Source organism: Cavia porcellus, unplaced genomic scaffold (genome assembly GCF_034190915.1).
Source record: "Cavia porcellus strain 051 isolate PalLab524CR breed Dunkin Hartley unplaced genomic scaffold, mCavPor4.1 scaffold_49, whole genome shotgun sequence".
Taxonomy (NCBI): Eukaryota; Metazoa; Chordata; class Mammalia; order Rodentia; family Caviidae; genus Cavia; species Cavia porcellus.
Window position 1 is genome coordinate 5,462,106 of NW_026947532.1, and position 17,527 is coordinate 5,479,632.

The window sequence follows — 17,527 nt, forward strand, 5'->3', positions numbered from 1 at the left end:
TTCCTTTGTTACAGGTTTATTTGATATTCGATCCAAGTCTGTTAACGGATTGCTTCATGGCCGGCAGAGGCTAGTGTGCATTATTTCTGAAGGTTACATCTGACAACAACGCGGGAAACACAAATGGATAGACAAATGGACAGAACTGTTCAGATGAGAGGCTAAAACGGGCCTTAATGTCCACGTGATTGCTCTAAGGCAGGGACTCTCCTAAAGTGGGGACTTGAGTGATGACCTAAAGCAGGTGGTTTCCCACCACCGGTGCTAACCCAATCGGGTATGGGGCCTGCCTGCCCCCCCAGCAATGATCTCCCCATGCCCGGCCGGCCTAGGAACATCTGCGCTCCGGGAATGACCAGCGGTGACAGGGACCACGTGAGCAGCGGAGGTGGGTGGTGGCACCCGCAGGGACACGAGAGTCCGGGTGGAGTGGCCCCCTCAGCCGGGTAACACTGTGCGTGGAGGGGCAGGGGTGTGGGCAGCAGGGGAGGACAGAGCACCGTTCATCTGGGGCTGGACAACCCGGGTCTCTTCCCTTCTTGGCAACTCTGGAACATTTCCTTTGGCTGGCAGCCACAGAAAGCAGTCCCTGCCAAGATCCATGGAGGACAAAGAAAACAAGACACCAAAAAAAAAAAAAAAAAAATCCACAAAAAAACAACAACAAAAAAACAAAACTAAAATCCTTGCCCAGAGAAGAGCGGATAAACAGAACTCCCAGACCGAGGTCACAGCAGCTTCAGAGTCCTGTGCCCCCACCTCCGGGAGAGGAGATACAATTCAGGGTCTCGCTGTTTTGCCCAAGGGACGCTGCCACCCCACCCTGAGACTCCAACTCACTGGCCTTTAGGGTCATTTTTTTTCTGATTTTTTTTCTTTTTAATACCCAAATCATCAATTTTCAAAGTTTAAAAAACAAAACAAAAAATCTTTGACTTGGGAAAAAAAAACCACATTGAAAACTGCCACAAAAAGCAATGAGGTGAGGCAGACAAGGTGGCCTGCCTTCCCACAGGCCTGCGTCCTAGCCAGCCCCGACTACGGGACAACCGGCCATCTGGCCTAGTCGGACTGGACCCCCTGACTAACTTGGCTGGGCACTCTGTGCCGGTGGCATTGCCCGAAAGGGACAAGGGGAGAACTGCCCACCTCTCCCTGGACACCTCCCATGGTGCTGCTCTTCCTGGGATGCGGGTTCCCCGGGAGGTGAGGAAGGTGAATACCAAGAGCCAACTCGGTTCCCTGGGCCTCTGGCATCGACATGGACTCTGAGACAGAGGTGGCCTCCTGGGAGGAGACCCTGATTGTCCAACACTGCGTTCTGAGCCCAGCCGGGGTTCTGGTCTCCCCACAGGTGCCTGCCCTAGGGGAGTGAGGGGCCAGCCCCTCGGATTCCCTCCTCTCACCCACTGGCTCGGCTCAAGCCAGGCCCCAGCCCCACTGCGGCAGCCAGGCTGGCTGTCCAGGAGTCCTGGGAGGCAGAGCCTGGCCCTCCTGGCCCAGGACCCAGGCTCCTGCTGCTGCTGCTGCTGCTGGCTCCAGCCGCTCAAGCCTGCTCCTTGTCGGCCCTCCAGAGCCGCTCCTTCACTTCGGGCGGCAGCGTGTTGAACAGGTCCTCCTCCACCACCAGTCCGCTGCGCTTGAGCAGCGGGCATTCGCCCAGCTCCACGGGCAGGCACTCCAGCCGGTTGCCCCGCAGCTCGATCTGCGTCAGGTTGGTCAGCTCGCCCACCCTTGAGGGCAGCGACTGCAGCACATTGTTGCCCAGGTGCAAGGCCCGCAGCTTCCGGCACTGGAAGAGCTCTGGGGGCAGTGCCTCGATCTGGGGGAGGAGTAGAGGCCAGGGTGAGGGGCGAGGCAGGCACAGGGCACCTTGTTCTCCATCCCCACCGGGGCTCCCGTGCTGCGTGGGCTGGGTGACTTTCACCTCTACTTGAGCTCCAGGCTCTGTGGCCACATCCTCCAGGAAGCTCAGGTGTACGGAATCCTGGGGAGTCCTCTTCCCTCCCTGGGCCACAGTGTCCCATCTGTAGAATCCAAGAGGTGGCCAAGAAAATGATTCTCGGCTTGGCCATCCTGAGGCTCTGGCTCTCCAGAGGAAGCGTACCTCCCTAGGCTCTGCCCCAGCTCGGGTTCCAGGGAGCCACGGGCCTTCCTAGCAGGGAAGCAAGAGTGGCCACTGGGACTTACGTGGGGGCAGACATCTTCAAGGAGACTCCAGGTGGGGTGTCTGAAAGCGCCCTGCTGAGCCTGAGCTCTCGGGCAGGCCGGCCCTGAGGTCCACACAGGGAGGCTCTGCCAGACCAGGACTAAATTCTTCTTGAATGGGCCACTCTGTGCCCCCACCCCGGCACCCTGTCACAGCCACCTCCTCTGCTGACAAAAGTCAGGGCTGCGATTCCACCCAGTGAGTGGCAGTCAGTGTGGCTCTCCCCCCAGACCCCCCTGCGCCCCACCAGGGAGCTTGGCCCAGGCCCCACAGGGAGAGGAGGCCCCTTCAGCAATCACACCCTGTTCTTCCCTCTGGAAATGCCCCTGGCCCGTTGGAGGCTTGGAGTCATTTCCCCTTCTGCCCCTTCAGGGACCTCACTGTCTCCCCTGTGTCCCTCAGCCTGCCAAGAATCTATGGGAGGCCTCTGTGGTCACCAGCTTCGCCCCCGGCCTCAGGCCTGCGCCACGCTCCTGTTCCTGTCTCCCTACACAAGGAGCTGGCCAGTCCTGCTGCCCTCTGTGTCACATGAGCCCTGTGGTGACTCTGTCCTCCTCTCCTGGTGGAGGAGTGTCACAGACCCTTCTGCACCAGTGCACCCAGAGGGGACAGCTCCTCCAGCTTCAGGCTGATCCCCTGTAGGCTGGGGGGCACTTATAGGCCAGCAAGGGACACTAAAACTGCAGTGAGGCCAGGAGCCTTCGAGAGGCAGCAGCCAGCACAGCGCTGCCCCTGTCTGGGGTAAAGTCCACATTCCAGGGCAGAGCCGGGGACTCCTTCCCTCACAGTCACCTTGAGTCACCTTCCCTCACAGTCCTCATCCTCATGACCCAGCAGGGCCCCTGCATGCTAACTGCCTGGTCACCTGGGACCCCTGACCATGGGTCACGCTGGGTTCTAGGAGGGCTTAGAAAACACCTGCCCAAGTACTGAGGGGAGAGGAGGGAATGAAAGGCACCCCAAGGGCTTGGGCCAGGCCACTCCCATCACCAGGTCCACTGCAGCCCCAGAAGCCTGGGAGCCAGAAGGAGAGACCACACCCTCCTCCCCGCTCCTGATCGAACATCTTTCCCAATAAAGTCCTCAGCCTGAAGCAGGCAGGCAGGACAGGACGTGATTAAGCACTGTGCTAAATCGGGTCTCCAGAGGGGCTCCTTCCTCCGGGACAGCACCTCCGCCAGCTCCTTTCCTGAGGGCTGACCTCAGCCAACAGGCAAGCCCAGTGCAAGGAACTGGGGGTGGGGACAGGATGGGGGTCGGGCCGCAGCTGCACTGTGCCCTTGCACCCAGGAGGAAGGCAGGGCAGGCAGCTGGGGCAGGACAGTACATACCAGGCTGTGGGAAGCACGCCTGGCCCAACAGGGGTACTGTGATTTCAACCCGCGGTCACAGAAGGCCGCTCAGTGATCCCTCCTCACACTATCAAGGTGGTGACCAGTCTGGCCCTGTGCTTTGTAAGTGTGGCTTCTTTCCCTGGGGGACTCCAATCTCCCCAGCTCAGTGACTTGCCACAGTAAGACAAGCTGAGGTTTGACCCTTGCCTTTACATTCTCACATCACCATCCAAAGTCATAATTTGAGACAGGGACCTAAGAATTGGTGACAGTTCCTATGACACCGGAGGCAGGGAAGGCAGGTTCGCAGGAGGAGGAGCTGGGAACTAGAGCAAGGCTCTGAAGCCCTCTGTTCTGAGCAATGGAGGAGGAGGTGTGTCCCCATCTGGGGCCAGGGAGCAGCAGACAGGCCCATGTCAGGGGTTCCTGCCCAGCATGCCCAAGGTCACTGGAGACAGTGTCTGTTGGTGGCAGGAAGCAGTGTCATCCCTGAGGCAGAGCTGGCCCAGCAGGCACAGAGTGGGCAGCTGAATCAGCCCTCTGCATCCCCAGCCCGGTTTCAGGCCACTACCACCAGTGCCTATGAGGACCTGCATCTGAGAGCCAGGCCGGGGAGGACCTGCAGGCCCGGGATGGTGGGCAGGGAACTCCCATGGTGGCCGTGGCTTGGTGCCCCCAAGGATAGCCATGAAGAGTACTCTGGCCACCACCTCAGCCTGTTTGCCTCTGCCAAGGGCCCTTGGCACGAGGACTTTCCCAGCCAGATGAGAGACTGGCGCACAGGTGCCAATAGTCTCAACGGCACAGCCTCCTACACCACCAGCCATTGGTGCGTACCACTTCTTCTGGAAAGGCAGCGGTGACAAGCCAGCCCTCTCTACGGCCAACCTGCCTTCGCCTCCCCTAATTGGGAGGCTGGGGTGCAGAGACAGCTTGCCCCCTCAGCCAGCACAGGCCACTTGCACAGCTTCGGTCCCTAGCAGCCAGATCCATGAGGCTCCTGGGCTCCCCATCTGGATGGGGCCAAGCTAGGGAAGATACATACCACAAGCTGCGGGCCAAGTCCTACCTCCCGCCACCTTCCCCCAAGGGAGACAGCAGGCTGTGTGCCTGTAGTCCATGCACAACCCTGCCTTAGAGGTCACCTTAGGGACAGACCCTGCCTGGCCACCTTTTTCCTGGCAGAGGAATTCTGCAGAATTCTGTGACAATGGTAGCTCCCTAAGCCCAGAGGCTCCCAACAGGCAAGTGAGGGATGGGGACCCAGGAGGCCAAATCTCGACCGCGCATCCTCCTGGGTGATTCTAGGGACCAGAGTTGAGAACTCCGAACCCAGGAGTACTAGGTCCTGAGATGCTGGGGTCTCCCGGTGCCCACCACTGGCTGCTCCCCCGCCTCCACGCTGCATCCTGGCCAGGCCACTCACCCGATTGGCCGTGACAGCCAGATTCTGGAGGTTCTGCAGGAGGCCGATGTCGGCGGGGAGGAAGGTCAGGTTGTTGTGGCTGAGGTCCAGGTAGCGCAGCTTGCGGCAGTAGAAGAGCTGCGTGGGGATCTTCTCGATCTTGTTGCGGTTCAGGTAGAGGCGCTCAAGGTTGGTGAGGTTGCCAATCTGGATGGGGATGTAGGCGATGTGGTTGTACCACAGCTTAAGGCAGGTGAGGCGGTGCAGGTGTTGGAAGCTGATGATCTCCTCGATGGTCTTGAGATTGTTGTCCTTAAGGTCGATCTCCTGTAGGTTGTGCAGACTGAAGATGGAGTGGGGGATGCGCTCCAGGTCACAGCGGATCAGCTCTAGCTCGGTCAGGTTCACCATCTTCTTGAGGCTGTTGAGCACAATGAGCTTGGTGCCCTCATTGTTGATGGACAGCTTCTGCAGGTGCACGCCCACATCCGTCACCACCTGTGGCAGCTTGCTCAGGTTGCTCTTGAGGCGCAGCACTTTGAGGCGCTTGAGCTCCCGCAGCCCGTCAATCACGATGTAGCGGTTGTTCTCAGCACTCAGGTTGCCGGTCAGGTGCAGCTCCTCCAGCGTCTTCAGGCTGTAGATCCACAGCGGGATCTCCTTGATGTCTGTGAACTTGATGTGCAGCGCCCGCAGGTTCTCGCGCAGGAAGGCCAGCGCCGGAGCCTCAATCTTGGCTGCTGTGTGGTACAGCCACAGCTCCTTGAGGCCCGTGAGCTGCGCGATGCTGGGTGGGATGGTCACATCGGGGATCAGCTCCAGCTTGAGGACCTCCAGCTCAACCAGGTCGAACACCGTGTCGGGGATGCCGCTGAGCATGAACAGGTGCAGCTCCAGCTTGTCCTGAGCGTTCTTGGTGAGCCGCTGCCGCAGCTTGTCCAACGTCCACTCATTGTTGAGGTTCAGCTGCCGCAGCTTGTTCTCACTCACCTCCGACAGGAAGACGGCAAAACGCTTGGAGTAGAGCGGGTCGTACTGGTCAATGAGGTGCAGCATGAAGGCGAAGTCGTTCTTGACGTCGGGGATGTCACTGTAGCTGCTCTCCTCGCGGATCGACTCAAACGAGTACTTCTTGAGCGAGCGCCGCAGCATCCACCACAGCGTGTACATGCAGATGAGGCCGTAGAAGATGACCAGGCTGATGTAGAAGGACGCCAAGATCTTGAAGAGCGTGGCCAGGGGGTGGGCACAGCGGTAGGTGCGGTAGCCTGTCAGGCTCTCGATGTCCACGGTGCAGTCCACATCGAACTTGATGTTGTGCACGTAGTAGACTGTGTAGCAGATGATGAGGACGAACTTGATCACCTTGATGATGGTCTGCCGCATGTAGAGGCGGTACACGATGTCGCCCTCCTCCACATGCGTCCGGAACTTCTTCACCTTCTCAAACAGTGCCTTGGCCTGTTCCCCCTCCTTCTTGTCCAGCACGCCGGTCTCGGAGCGGTCCACGATGCCCTGCTCAATCCGCGACTTGGTGCGCTGCAGCATGGGCACGGTGGCTTCCACGTCCTCGCTGACTGTGGAGGACTTCTTGTCCATGGAGCCGTTCATCTTGCTGAAGGCCGGCTTGGGGTCACTCTCCTCCACCACCGTCTCGGATAGGGCCCTTGTGGTCCAGGGCGAGTCGAAGCACTTGAGCAAGATGGACACGAAGTGCTCCAGCTTGGAGCTGGTACGCGGAAACTTGAACCAGAAGTTGCTGCAGGCCAGGAAGATGAGCGTGTGCAGGAGAACCAGGTAGGGGAAGTACTTGGCGAACCAGTGCAGTCGGTTCTCGTAGCACACGGCGTCCACGTAGTTGTACTGGTGGCGGTCCAGGTCGTACCTGATGCCTGTGGGGCCCGTGTCGGGCGTTGGCAGGATTGTGGAGTTGGGGTAGGTAGGCTCCGGGCTGGGGAGCGTCCAGCCCCGGAATGAGTCGTTGCAGGAGTCCCTGGTGACCCACTTACAAGGCAGGCAGATCATCTTGTCCTGGGTGACCTGTAGCGTCCCCCCGAAGACGGCGATCATCAGCATGACAATGGAGATGTAGTCCGTGAACACGTCCCACCACGGCTTGAGGATCCGGTACGCTGGCTGTGTGTCCGCGAAGTAGCGGAGCTCTGTCACCGGGATCATGGTTCAACCTGAAAGGGACCCACAAGAGGGGTTACCACAGGGTGGCCTGGAATTCCTAGGACCTGGGGTCATCTCCCCTGGAGATGACAGAAGCAGCCTCCCCCACCAGCTCTGTCTGGAATGTTTGAGGGTCCCTGCACAGACTGTGCCCGTGGACCTCCACAGGGACTGGAACCAGCCCCTGTGAAGCCACTGAAGTGAGCTGAAAGGAATTTCTCCAGGGTGCATCAGGAAAGCAGAGTGCAGACGGGGCTCGCCAAGAACTCATTGTAGTTTTGGGGGTTTTGTTTTGAGACAGGGTCTTGCTATGCAGTTCAGGCTGGCCTTGATGAGTTCACTTTGTAACCCAGGCTGGTCTTAAACTTGCAACAATCCTCCTGCCTCAGCTTCCCCAGTGCTGGGATTACAGGCTTGTGCCACCATGCACAGTTTAGAACTCACATTCATAAAACTATAAAGAAATCCAAAAATGCTACAGGGCATTAGGGAAGACAGGAGGGTCACACGCAGCAGGCTCCTGGGTGGGAGCTGCACGAGGGACAGCAGGATCACACTGGCCCTGCTGGGAACTGATCTCCAGGCTGAGTGGAGAAACAAGCAGGAAATGGTGACCACAGCAAATTCCTCAAGTCCAACTGGCTGGACTTGGAAGGAGCCGGGGACACTAATGATTAGCCAAGGTTAGAAACCCTGGGTCAGAAGCCACATGTGAGAAATCACGCCTGTGCCAGCTGGGGCAAAGGATCCTCCCTTCGCCATCCACGACCACCCTGCTCTGATACCAGTCTGGAAGACGGTAATGACAGGGAGTGGCTGTTTCCCTGGACGGTCACTTGGGAACATCCAGAATAATACAAGGCTGCCCACTGTGAACTTTTGTTTTTTTCTCTTTTGTGGTAGCAGGGCTTGAACCAGACCCTTGCACATGCCAGGCAAATGCTCTGCCATGGAGCTATACCCCAGACTTTTTAAAATTTTAATTCTGAAATAGGCTCTTCTTATGTGGCCCAGGCAGGCCTTGAACTTAAGATTTTTTTGAGTCAGCCTCGGGAGCAGCTGGGATGACAGACAGGTGGTGCCACTGTGCTGGCCACTGTGAACCTCTCCAAGCTGGGCCTGGCAATCTCAACATTTGAGAAGCTGAAGCAGGAGCAGGGTGAGTTCAAGGCCAGCCCTAAAGCACAGAGAAATATTCTGTCTCAAAAAAAGAAAAGAAAAAAGAACCCTCTAGTTTTTTCTGTACATTTGTTAAGATACAAATTGTGTTGTGCCTGCCTAGCAAGAGTGAGGTTGTGAGTTCGACCTCTGGTACCCAAAAAACAAAAAAAATAAATTGTGCTTTTCCTCTACATACGGCTTTCTAGCCCAGCATCTGGATTCCCTGTCAGATTCTAAATACCTGTGTCAGGTCCTAAATACAAAGGACCAGGCCACCTACTTTCCTGGCAAAGCTGCTCGTGCTAACAGCACAAACCCTTCAGGACAGGACCCCTGCCGATGCCAAGGCTCCCGGCTTGTAGGGCACACGGGGACAGGTGGGCGGCCAGGAGAAAGCAGACCACGGAGTCCTCAGTGAGGGAGGTCGCATGGGGCACTCATGTGCAGTGGAGTTCACTCTTTAACACACCTACAATCCCTCTGAGACCCTAGGTCCCTATGACAGATGGCTCAGGGACAGAGTCACTGGCCCAAAGTCACTCTGTCATCAAGTGACAGGGCTGCGGTGGGCTTGTCAATCTCTTGCTTGGGGCGCCTGGTAAAGGTGGTGGCAGTCTGAAGGTCCCAGATAGCCACCTCCCCACCCAGGGTGGCCAGAGCTCGGGTCACCTGGGGGCCAGCAGACATTCCCACCTGTGGCGAGGGTCAACACAGCTCTAGTGCCTGGGCTCTCAGCCTGGGCCCACCCCACAGGAAGGCCCCTGCCCGCTAATGACCAGCTGGCTCCGTACACGCCCACACTCCCAGGAAAGGGACTCTCCTGGCCGAGGGCAAGGGCGGCTGAATCATACAGCCAGCCTCCCGCTGAGACATGCTCAGCTCAGGGGCCTCCTTCCCAGGTCCCTGAGGCCTCGCTTGGGTGTGGCCACGGCCTGGGGACCGGAAGGAAGGAGGGGGAAGGGGGAGAAGGCCCAGGGCTGCAGCAGCCTGCCTGAGATGCCAGGAGACCGGCAAGGACAGCAGGCTGGGCACCCATAGTGGGGTCAGCCGCCAAGAGGCAGAACATGGGGACAGTCATCCCAGGTGACCACCAGCCTCCTATCGGGGCGCAGCCTTAGCTCCACCATCCTGGGAGAGGCAGACCATGTTCCTGGGCCCTATGCAGGTGAGGGGACCGGGACTCAGGGAAGGCTGCCTCTCTGACTTCCCCAGCCCTGGTCTCAAGGTGCCCTGAACTCTGTTCAGCCTTTGGCTGGGTTCTTGGGGGGCAGAACACGTGACCAGAGTGTGTTCTCCACTTTGGGGTCCCTTCAGACAGAGTACAAAGGATGAAGACATCCAGAGGCAGAGCTCGGGGCTGCTCACAGAGCTACAAAGGACCAGGGCTGAAGTCCAGCACAGGCCTGGCCTACCTTGGGCCTGGGGCTGCCCTGGTGGAGGTGGCCTGTCCAGAGGCAGGCCCTGCACAGTCTCACACCTTGCCATGTGGCTCTGGACAAATTACTAGCCCTTCTGAGACGGTTTTGGGAGAGACCTAAAAGAAGGTGGGGGCACCAAGGCCAGGGGTTCTGCACACTGGGGTGTGGGTAAGAGGAGTGTGTGAGCAGCTCCTTCTTGCAGGGAGAAGGAGGACAGCTACGGCCCAGGTGTGGCCAGGCTGGCAGGAGTCCCCTGAGGACCAGGAACTTGTGGCAGAGACCCCACAGCAAGTACAGGCACCTCCCTCCCAGAGGAGTCCAAGGAACTGCATGTCTCTACAGCGTTAGTGGCGCACGCCTGCAATCCCGGCTACTTGGGAGGCTAAGGCAGGAGGATCACATACTTTTTTTTTTTTTTTTTTTTTTTTTTTGGTCTTTTTCATTTTTATCGGTACCGGGGATCGAACTCACGACCTCCTGCTTACAAGGCAGGTACTTATGCTGCTGAGCTAAATCTCCAGCCCCTAGGATCACATACTCAAAACTAGCCTGGAGAATTCAGGGAGACCCAGATGCAAAATAAAAATCAGGCCAGGTGTGGTAGCGCACATCTATAATCGCAGCACTCGGAAGGCTCAGGCAGGAGGATCGTTGGGAGTTCGTTACCAGCCTGGGCTACAAAATGAGCTCGAGGCCAGGCTGAACTGCATAGCAAGACCCTGACTCAAAAAAATAAAAAATAAAAATAAAAAATCAGAAGGGCTAGGGCAGCTCAGCGGCAGTGTGTGCCCAGCATGTGTGAGGCCCTGCCATACCTGCGCACAGAAAAGCAACAGGTGTGGCAGGCAGTTTGGGGTGGTAGGACCCTCTGCCCCTCCCCAGCCTCCATGTCACCTGTGCAGCACACTGCAGACAGCAGGCAGTAACAAAGACAGACAGCTCTTAGAGAAAGAAGAGACAGGGCGGAGGGGCACAGGACATGGGATCCACGGATAGGTGTGGAGGGGGCACTTTCAGGTGTCTGTGGCCTGGGGGGGGGGGGGGGGCCAGCCAGGCTTCAGCCCCTCCCGCTTCCTGCCTGGGAAGGCACTGGAGCCTGGGGGTGGAGGAGAAGCCCCTGCCCAGGAGCCATGCTGTCCTGTAGTCTGGGTGGGGTGGGGGGCGGGTGTTTTGCCTGTTGAGTAACCCACAGTTCAGCAGCTCCCCAGCCAGCGCCCTAGGGGCGCCCAGCCCCATTCTCACAGTGAGCCAGGGCCCATTGTTTGCCTGGGTGGAGACCACAGGAATGGGAATGTCCCAGCAGCAGGCTGGGCGGCAGGCTGGGCGGTCAGGCCGCTGCTCCCCCCAGCCTCCCTTCCACAGCCGCCTTCCACTTTCTGTCTCTGTGCACCTGAACACCACACAGGGGTAGAATCAGGTGGTGGCGACAGCAGTGTTTTCTCTACATGACATCACTTCACAGGCTTCAAGGACCAGCCACGCTAGTACAGTTCAGAATTTCCCCTTTTAAGCCTGAACCTTACGTGGACCCCGTTTCACACACTGGGCACTGAGCAGTAGAGGCAGAAGTTCTGTGCCAACTTTGTGACTGCCAGTGGCTGCAGCAGCCTTCCTGGGAGAAGATTCGCACCCCCACCCCCCACCCCCGCCATACCCCCAGCTCTCCTGGGCAGCCCAGGGTGATAGGACAGCAACTGGAAGCGGGGACTCCCAGGGCAGGGGTCTGTCCTCATGTCACAGAAGGAGCCCTTCTACACGGCTTTGCAGCCTCCCCGGGTTCAGTCTTCTGTAATTGGCCCGGCCTCCTAGCACTGTGGTGGAGCAGCTTCTCTTCTAGGGTTTCAGTTTCCCTGTCCAGAAGGGAGCAGAGAACCTGTCAACCATGTGCCCGCAGTGAATACAAAAGGTGGGCAGAGGAAGTGACAGGCAGGCGGCCTCAGCCCTTCCCCAGCCTAGTCTCTTCCTTAGCCTTCTGAAGCCCCCCAACTAGGGCACGCAGCCCATCCCCGGGACACGCGGCGGGGTTCAGGTCCAGAACCACTGCGGCCAACACAGGCCACCCCGCACCCTCACACTTCTGCCTACTGCCAACAGAAAGGGAGAGGTGCCATTCAGCTGCCAGGATGCAATCCCCTGGCACCTGGGGAGGGTGACAAATACCCTGCTGAGCCCTCAGACTCTCATGAAGATCATAGAAATGGGGTGCCCTAACCTGCCCGGGTGTGACCTAGGCAGGTACAGAGGGAGCCCCCAACAACAGAGGACATGAACTCATGGCCTGGCCCCAGCCCTTACCAGTACAGAGACTTCACGCAGGTCACCCCCCTCCCAGCCACCCTATGCCTAAAATGCTTACCGCACACGGACCACCAGGCGCAGGGCCTCGGCCTGGGAGGACACAAAACCAACACGGCTGAGCCTCCCATGGGCAGGCCTGACTTCACAGGCACTTGACAGGAGAGTTCCGGAAGGAAGCAGAGGGAGGGAAGCCGCCCAGATGGCTGCCAGACACTGGGGGGACCCAGCCAGGTGGGGCCTGGCACACAGTAGGTGAGCGGGAAGCGCCAGAAAGGGACAGAGTTGTTTGAAAACGGCGAGAGCTGGGATACAGTGCTAAATGAACTGTAGCCATGTTGCCAAGTCCTGAACCAACATTTCCTGCCCAGCAGGGAAGGGCCGGCCATCTCCAGGAGAGAACAGAAGGCCGGAAGCCAAAATAGAAGCTTGGGTTTTAGGCGGCACAGTGCGTTATCTTTGTGGGAAGAAGTAATAGGAGGCCTGGGGCTGCAGCTCAGTGGTAGGGCACTTCCAGCAAGCCCTGGTTCCGGCCCAGACTGAAAACAGAAAGATGAATACTAAATAAAACGAGCCTGCAGAGAAAATGGGCCCTCAGCCCTGGGGACCAGGTATTCTTTGTAGCTTGCAGACTTTTGGAAGGCGACAGGGAGAAGCAGGGCAAGGTCAGGTCTTCGCCCTGAGACACAAGAGAATTTGGAAAGGATCCTGGAGAAAGGACAAAGATGAAAGAGTTTGAAAATGGGGCCGGGGAGAAAAGACAAGGGAGGAGCTGTGCCTGGTGGGGCCTTAGAGTCCACTGCAGGCCGTGTCCCAGGTGTGGTGGGGGGACCCGTGGTCACACCCAATGAGAAGCTCACAAGAGGCATGGGGACTGCAGGACAGGGACTGCAGGGGCTCAGAACCCAGGTGTGGGGTGACAGATGTGGGGTGGCCAAGGTGCATACAGCCTGCGGACCAGAGTGGGGGAAGAGCCGGGAGAGTCTCTAGGATAGATTCAGTCCCACGCTCATTCACCACAGTGAGCAGGAAGGCTCGGAAAAGCAAACACTGGACAGGGACTCATCAAACCCTTGTTAACACTATGCAGCAACAAAAGCACTTGAGGTTCCAAGGAGACTGAGTGAGAAAATTATGTACAGGTGCACACCCCAAACCCTGGGGGGGCAGGCAAACTGCTGTTGACGATGCTGCTTCACTCCAACCATATCTTGATTTTATTTTTATTTTTTTTTATACCAGGTATCGAACTCACAACCTCATGCTTGCCAGGCAGGCACTTATGCTGCCAAGCTAAATCCCCTGCCCCTGTACCTTGATTTTATATCATAAACCTGTTACTCACATCATTAGGAACAAAGCTTTGTAAAAATCATGCTTCCAGGGGGCTGGGGATTTAGCTCAGCGGCATAAGCGCCTGCCTTGCAAGCAGGCAGTTGTGAGTTTGATCCCTGGTACCAATAAAAAGGAAAAAGACAAAAAAAAAAAAAATTATGCTTCCAAAGCATCAAGAATAGTGAAGAAGGAACGGTCACTTAGCTCAGTGGTACAAGTATCTGCCTGGCAAGAACAAGGTTCTGAGTTCGATTCCCAGTACAGAAAAAAAAAAAGAATAGCAAAGATAATTTGGAAGCATAGAGAAGAAAAAAACACCCACCAGAATCTGAAAGTTATATAAAGCTGCAGGAATTGAGGCAAACCGTGTGGTGCTGACGGGGGACAGACAGGTGGACCACAAGTAGAAAAAAGGCCACATACATATCCATTGGCCTCTGAGAAACCTGGACAGGCAGATGCATTGCCTTTGCAAGTTTGAGGAGAACGGGCATCTAGAGACAACACCACCTCTGAGGCTCATGGGAAAGGAGCCTGGCCCAGCTCCCGCCCCCTCCAAAATAAATCCCAGTGAACCGAAGCCCACAAACCTGGAGAATGCTCAGGGGACGCAGTGGAAGGGAGGTGTCTGTTCCCCGCCCATGAGGGCCCCACTTCCGTTCCTGGCACCACAAGGGGTGGGGGTGTGGGTAAAAACCTTAAAGAAAAATCTAAGGCACTATTGCAAGACAAAATATTCAGGTGCTGTGTGTGTGTGTGTGTGTGTGTGTGCACATGCTTATGGGGACCGAGCCTGGGCACTTTCACTGAGTTGCATCCACCACCTGTGGATTTTACTTTCTTCTATAATTCTGAGATAGTCTCACTAAGTTGCCTGGGCCAGCCTCAAAAGCAGATCCTCTGGTCTTAGCCTCTGGAAGAGCCGGGACCGTAAGTGTGTGCCTTCATGTGCAGCACTACATACAGACTCCTACAGAAGATTCCTTTACTGCTAAAGGTAAATCATACACACATCACAGGAATTAACAACCAGTGAGAATAATGGAGCTACTTTTGGTTTGTTTTGTCTTTTTGAGACAGGGTCTCGCTATGTAGTTCAAGCTGGCCTTCAGCTCACTGTGTAGTCCGGGCTTGCAACGATTCTCTTGCCTCAGCCTCAGGAGTGCTTTTTTTTTTTTTTTTTTTTTTTTTTTTTTTTTTGAGACAAGGTCTTGCTGCAGTCCAGGCTGGGCTTGACCTCACTAAGCAGAGGCTGGCCTTGAACTCACAGCAATTCTGTTTTAGCCTCCCAAGTGCTGGGATTACAGGTGTGCACCTCTATGCCTGGATCAAGGAAATGTTTCTATGTATGATCATCAAAAGATCAACATTAGAATATGTCGGGCGCAGGCGCTCAACACACCCCGCCCAGGACTAAGGACCACGTCAGCTTCTGCAATGCGCTACGTCCCTCTCCAAATTAGCCAACCCATGCGCACCTCGTGCTTACTTCGTATTCGCCCCGTGCAGACTCTGTGGCAACCCCTGATTGACCACAGCTGGGTATATTGGCCAGAGCCCGCGTTCCATCCCAACCCTGCCTCCTTGTGGCAGCCTGTGATTGGTCACGGCTGAGTATATAAGCCAGATAATAAAGCGGCAGTTACCTGTTACCCACAAGAGCATCTCCTGTCTCATTGGGGGGCTGCGCCGGTCAAGAATACACAGAATTAACACACAGGAAAAAGAATATCTGATGAGGAGAAAAGGCAAGATGAATGAACAGGCAACTCACAGGAAAAATGCAAATGGAAATTAACGTATGAAATGGTTTGCAATGTCATTAGTAACCAAAGAAGGCAATCTACAGCAATCACTGCACTCTCCATGTTGGCAGACCTTGGCACTCCCTGATGAGGAGCTGGGATGCACAGGGAGTCAGCGATCAGGACGGATGGCACAGATCGGGCAAGGATGCTTGCCGAGGAGCTGCTTGCAACAGCAGGCATCAGCAGCCACCTAAGCATTCATCAGCAGGAGAAAGGACGCATTGTTCCCTTCATACAAAGGAAGGCTTTAAGCCAGTTAAAGGCAGGAACCTGTACCGACATGGACAAACCTCCAAACAAGGCTAAATGAAAAAACAAGGTAAAAGCCAGGCATGGTGGCACATGCCTATAATCCCAGCACTTGGGAGGCTGAGGCAGGAGAAGAGGCTCATTGTAAATTTGAGACCAGCTTGAGCTTTTGTGAACTTAAGGCCAGTTCGAACTGTAGAGTGAGACCTTGTCTCAAAACAAAACAAAACGAAACAAAACAAACCCCCACCAAGCTGCAGAGTAACATACACACCACAGAGGACTTTTTATAACAGATGTAGCCAGAGTTTTCCACTTTTTGAGATGGAATCTCACTATGTTGCCCAGGCTGGCCGTGAATGTGGGGCAATCCTCCTGCCTCAGCCTCCTGAGTATTGGGAATACAGGCGTGAACCACATACCTGGCTCCATCCCCAAGTTTACGATGCATGGAAACGATGCATGGAAAAATCCCCAAATTGATGTGCCTGACACACAAGTACATGCACCCACACATAGGTACGTGTTTGTGCACATGTTTATCTGAAACATTACTGTGAAATACACCGGTCTGATGAAGCTGGGCTCCACACACAGAGATATCTGTTCTAGTTTTACCTTTGCCTATGAAACTATCACTTCATACAAGACTATCACTTCAAAAGAAGCCTGCGTCTCTGTGTCTCTGACTGGTTCTCTCTCCACCCTCACCCTGGGAAGGCCCAGCACACAGCAGCAGCTGCTTTTCCAGACACCATGGCAGCAGATGCAGCCTCTCCTTCCAGGTAACCCCTCTCTCTGCCCCAGGACGCTGCCCAGCTCACAGGGGCAGCCCCTACCTGGCCCTGCCTTGCCCCCACGGCGATGCAGAAGGACCTATGCTGCAGCCAGGTCTCCCTTCCTACAAGGCGGCTCCAGCACCTGAGAGAAGCAGGACCAGGCGCGCTGGGCCAGGCTGCAGGCTCCATGTCCCTGGGAGGCTAAATGGGCACACTGCAGCGTCCCATCCTTCCCTTGGTGGCAGGCAGGTCTGGGAAAGGGCAAAGAGCAAGGGCTTTCGAGTGGATTCAAACCCAACTCCAGCATGAAATAATCCCATGATCCCAGCAAGCTCCTTAGCCCAAGCCTCTGCCTTTGCGGTGCTACAACAAGAATGACAATGCCTGCTCGGAGGTCCACATTTAGGGACTCAAATGATGTCCAAGAGACACTAAGGAGTTAAAAAGGACAAGAGCTGCTTAAAATGCACGATCCATCAAAGAAGCCATCTCGGAAGGTCAAATAGCGTAGGAGACTGCACCTACTCGAGGTACATAGAGGAGTCAAACTCAGCCAGGAGGGCAGGATGAGTGAGGAATGCACAGATGGTATCTCTTGGGCACGAAGGGCCAGACCTGCATATGCAAAGGCTCGGGGAGGAAGGTGGTGGTGGCCGCACAAGGACAAACCAAGCACTGCCCGCCACTGTACAGCAGGCCCGTGAACGTGGGGATCCCAGGTTATGCATATTTAATGAAATGTAAACATATGAAACAATCAGGAAAAAAGGTATGATTCGGTGCTTGTTTTTTTTTTTGTTTTTTTTTTTGTCTTTTTCTTTTTTATCAGTACCGGGGATCAAACTCAAGACTGTCTGCTTGCAAGGCAGGCGCTAATGCCGCTGAGCTAAATCCCCAGCCTCTCAGTGCTTGTTTTAAAAAAACTCTTAGCCGGGCATGGTGGCTCATGTCTGTAATCCCAGCACTCGGGAGGCCTAGGCAGGAGAATCGTTGCGAGTTTCAGACTAGCCTGGGCTACAAAGTGAGCCTGAACTGCACAGAAAGACCCTGTCTCAAAAAGACAAAATCAATCAATCAATAAATAAATAAAAATAAAAAACTATTAGCAGTAAAAAAGAACACCTCATTACCATACAGATAGAGAAATCCAAAAGTTGCATGTCCACTGTCTGCGGAGGACTGGGTGAGAGCGCAGGTGCTGGCTGTGGAATGCTCCCTGGCATTTATGGCGTGTTGACGAGGAGAAAAAAGGACTTGCAAAACATTGAAAGACTTTTCTCCTCAGGTGGTTTCTGAAGACTCTCAAAGAACTATAGCTGCCACCTCCAATGGTAGAAGGTTTACTCTATGCCTCCCATT

The 17,527-nt window shown here is 55.7% G+C and overlaps 1 protein-coding gene across 5 annotated transcripts in view; it reads right to left on the bottom strand.

The window, feature by feature from the left end:
* Lrrc8a (leucine rich repeat containing 8 VRAC subunit A) overlaps positions 1-17,527 on the bottom strand; it is a 25,297-nt gene continuing 7,770 nt past the window's right edge. For 4 of the 5 annotated variants that reach the window (XM_003470625.5, XM_005003970.4, XM_063244095.1 and 1 more), the window contains 2 exons: positions 4,970-7,134; positions 1-1,822 (listed from right to left, as the gene is read on the bottom strand). In XM_003470625.5, coding sequence (XP_003470673.1) covers positions 1,547-1,822; positions 4,970-7,126 — 2,433 coding nt within the window. In that variant the 5' untranslated portion in view covers positions 7,127-7,134 and the 3' untranslated portion in view covers positions 1-1,546. Of the gene's footprint in view, positions 1,823-4,969; positions 7,135-12,058; positions 12,314-17,527 lie in introns of those variants that run through there. The other variant, XM_013153528.3, reaches the window with a different exon arrangement.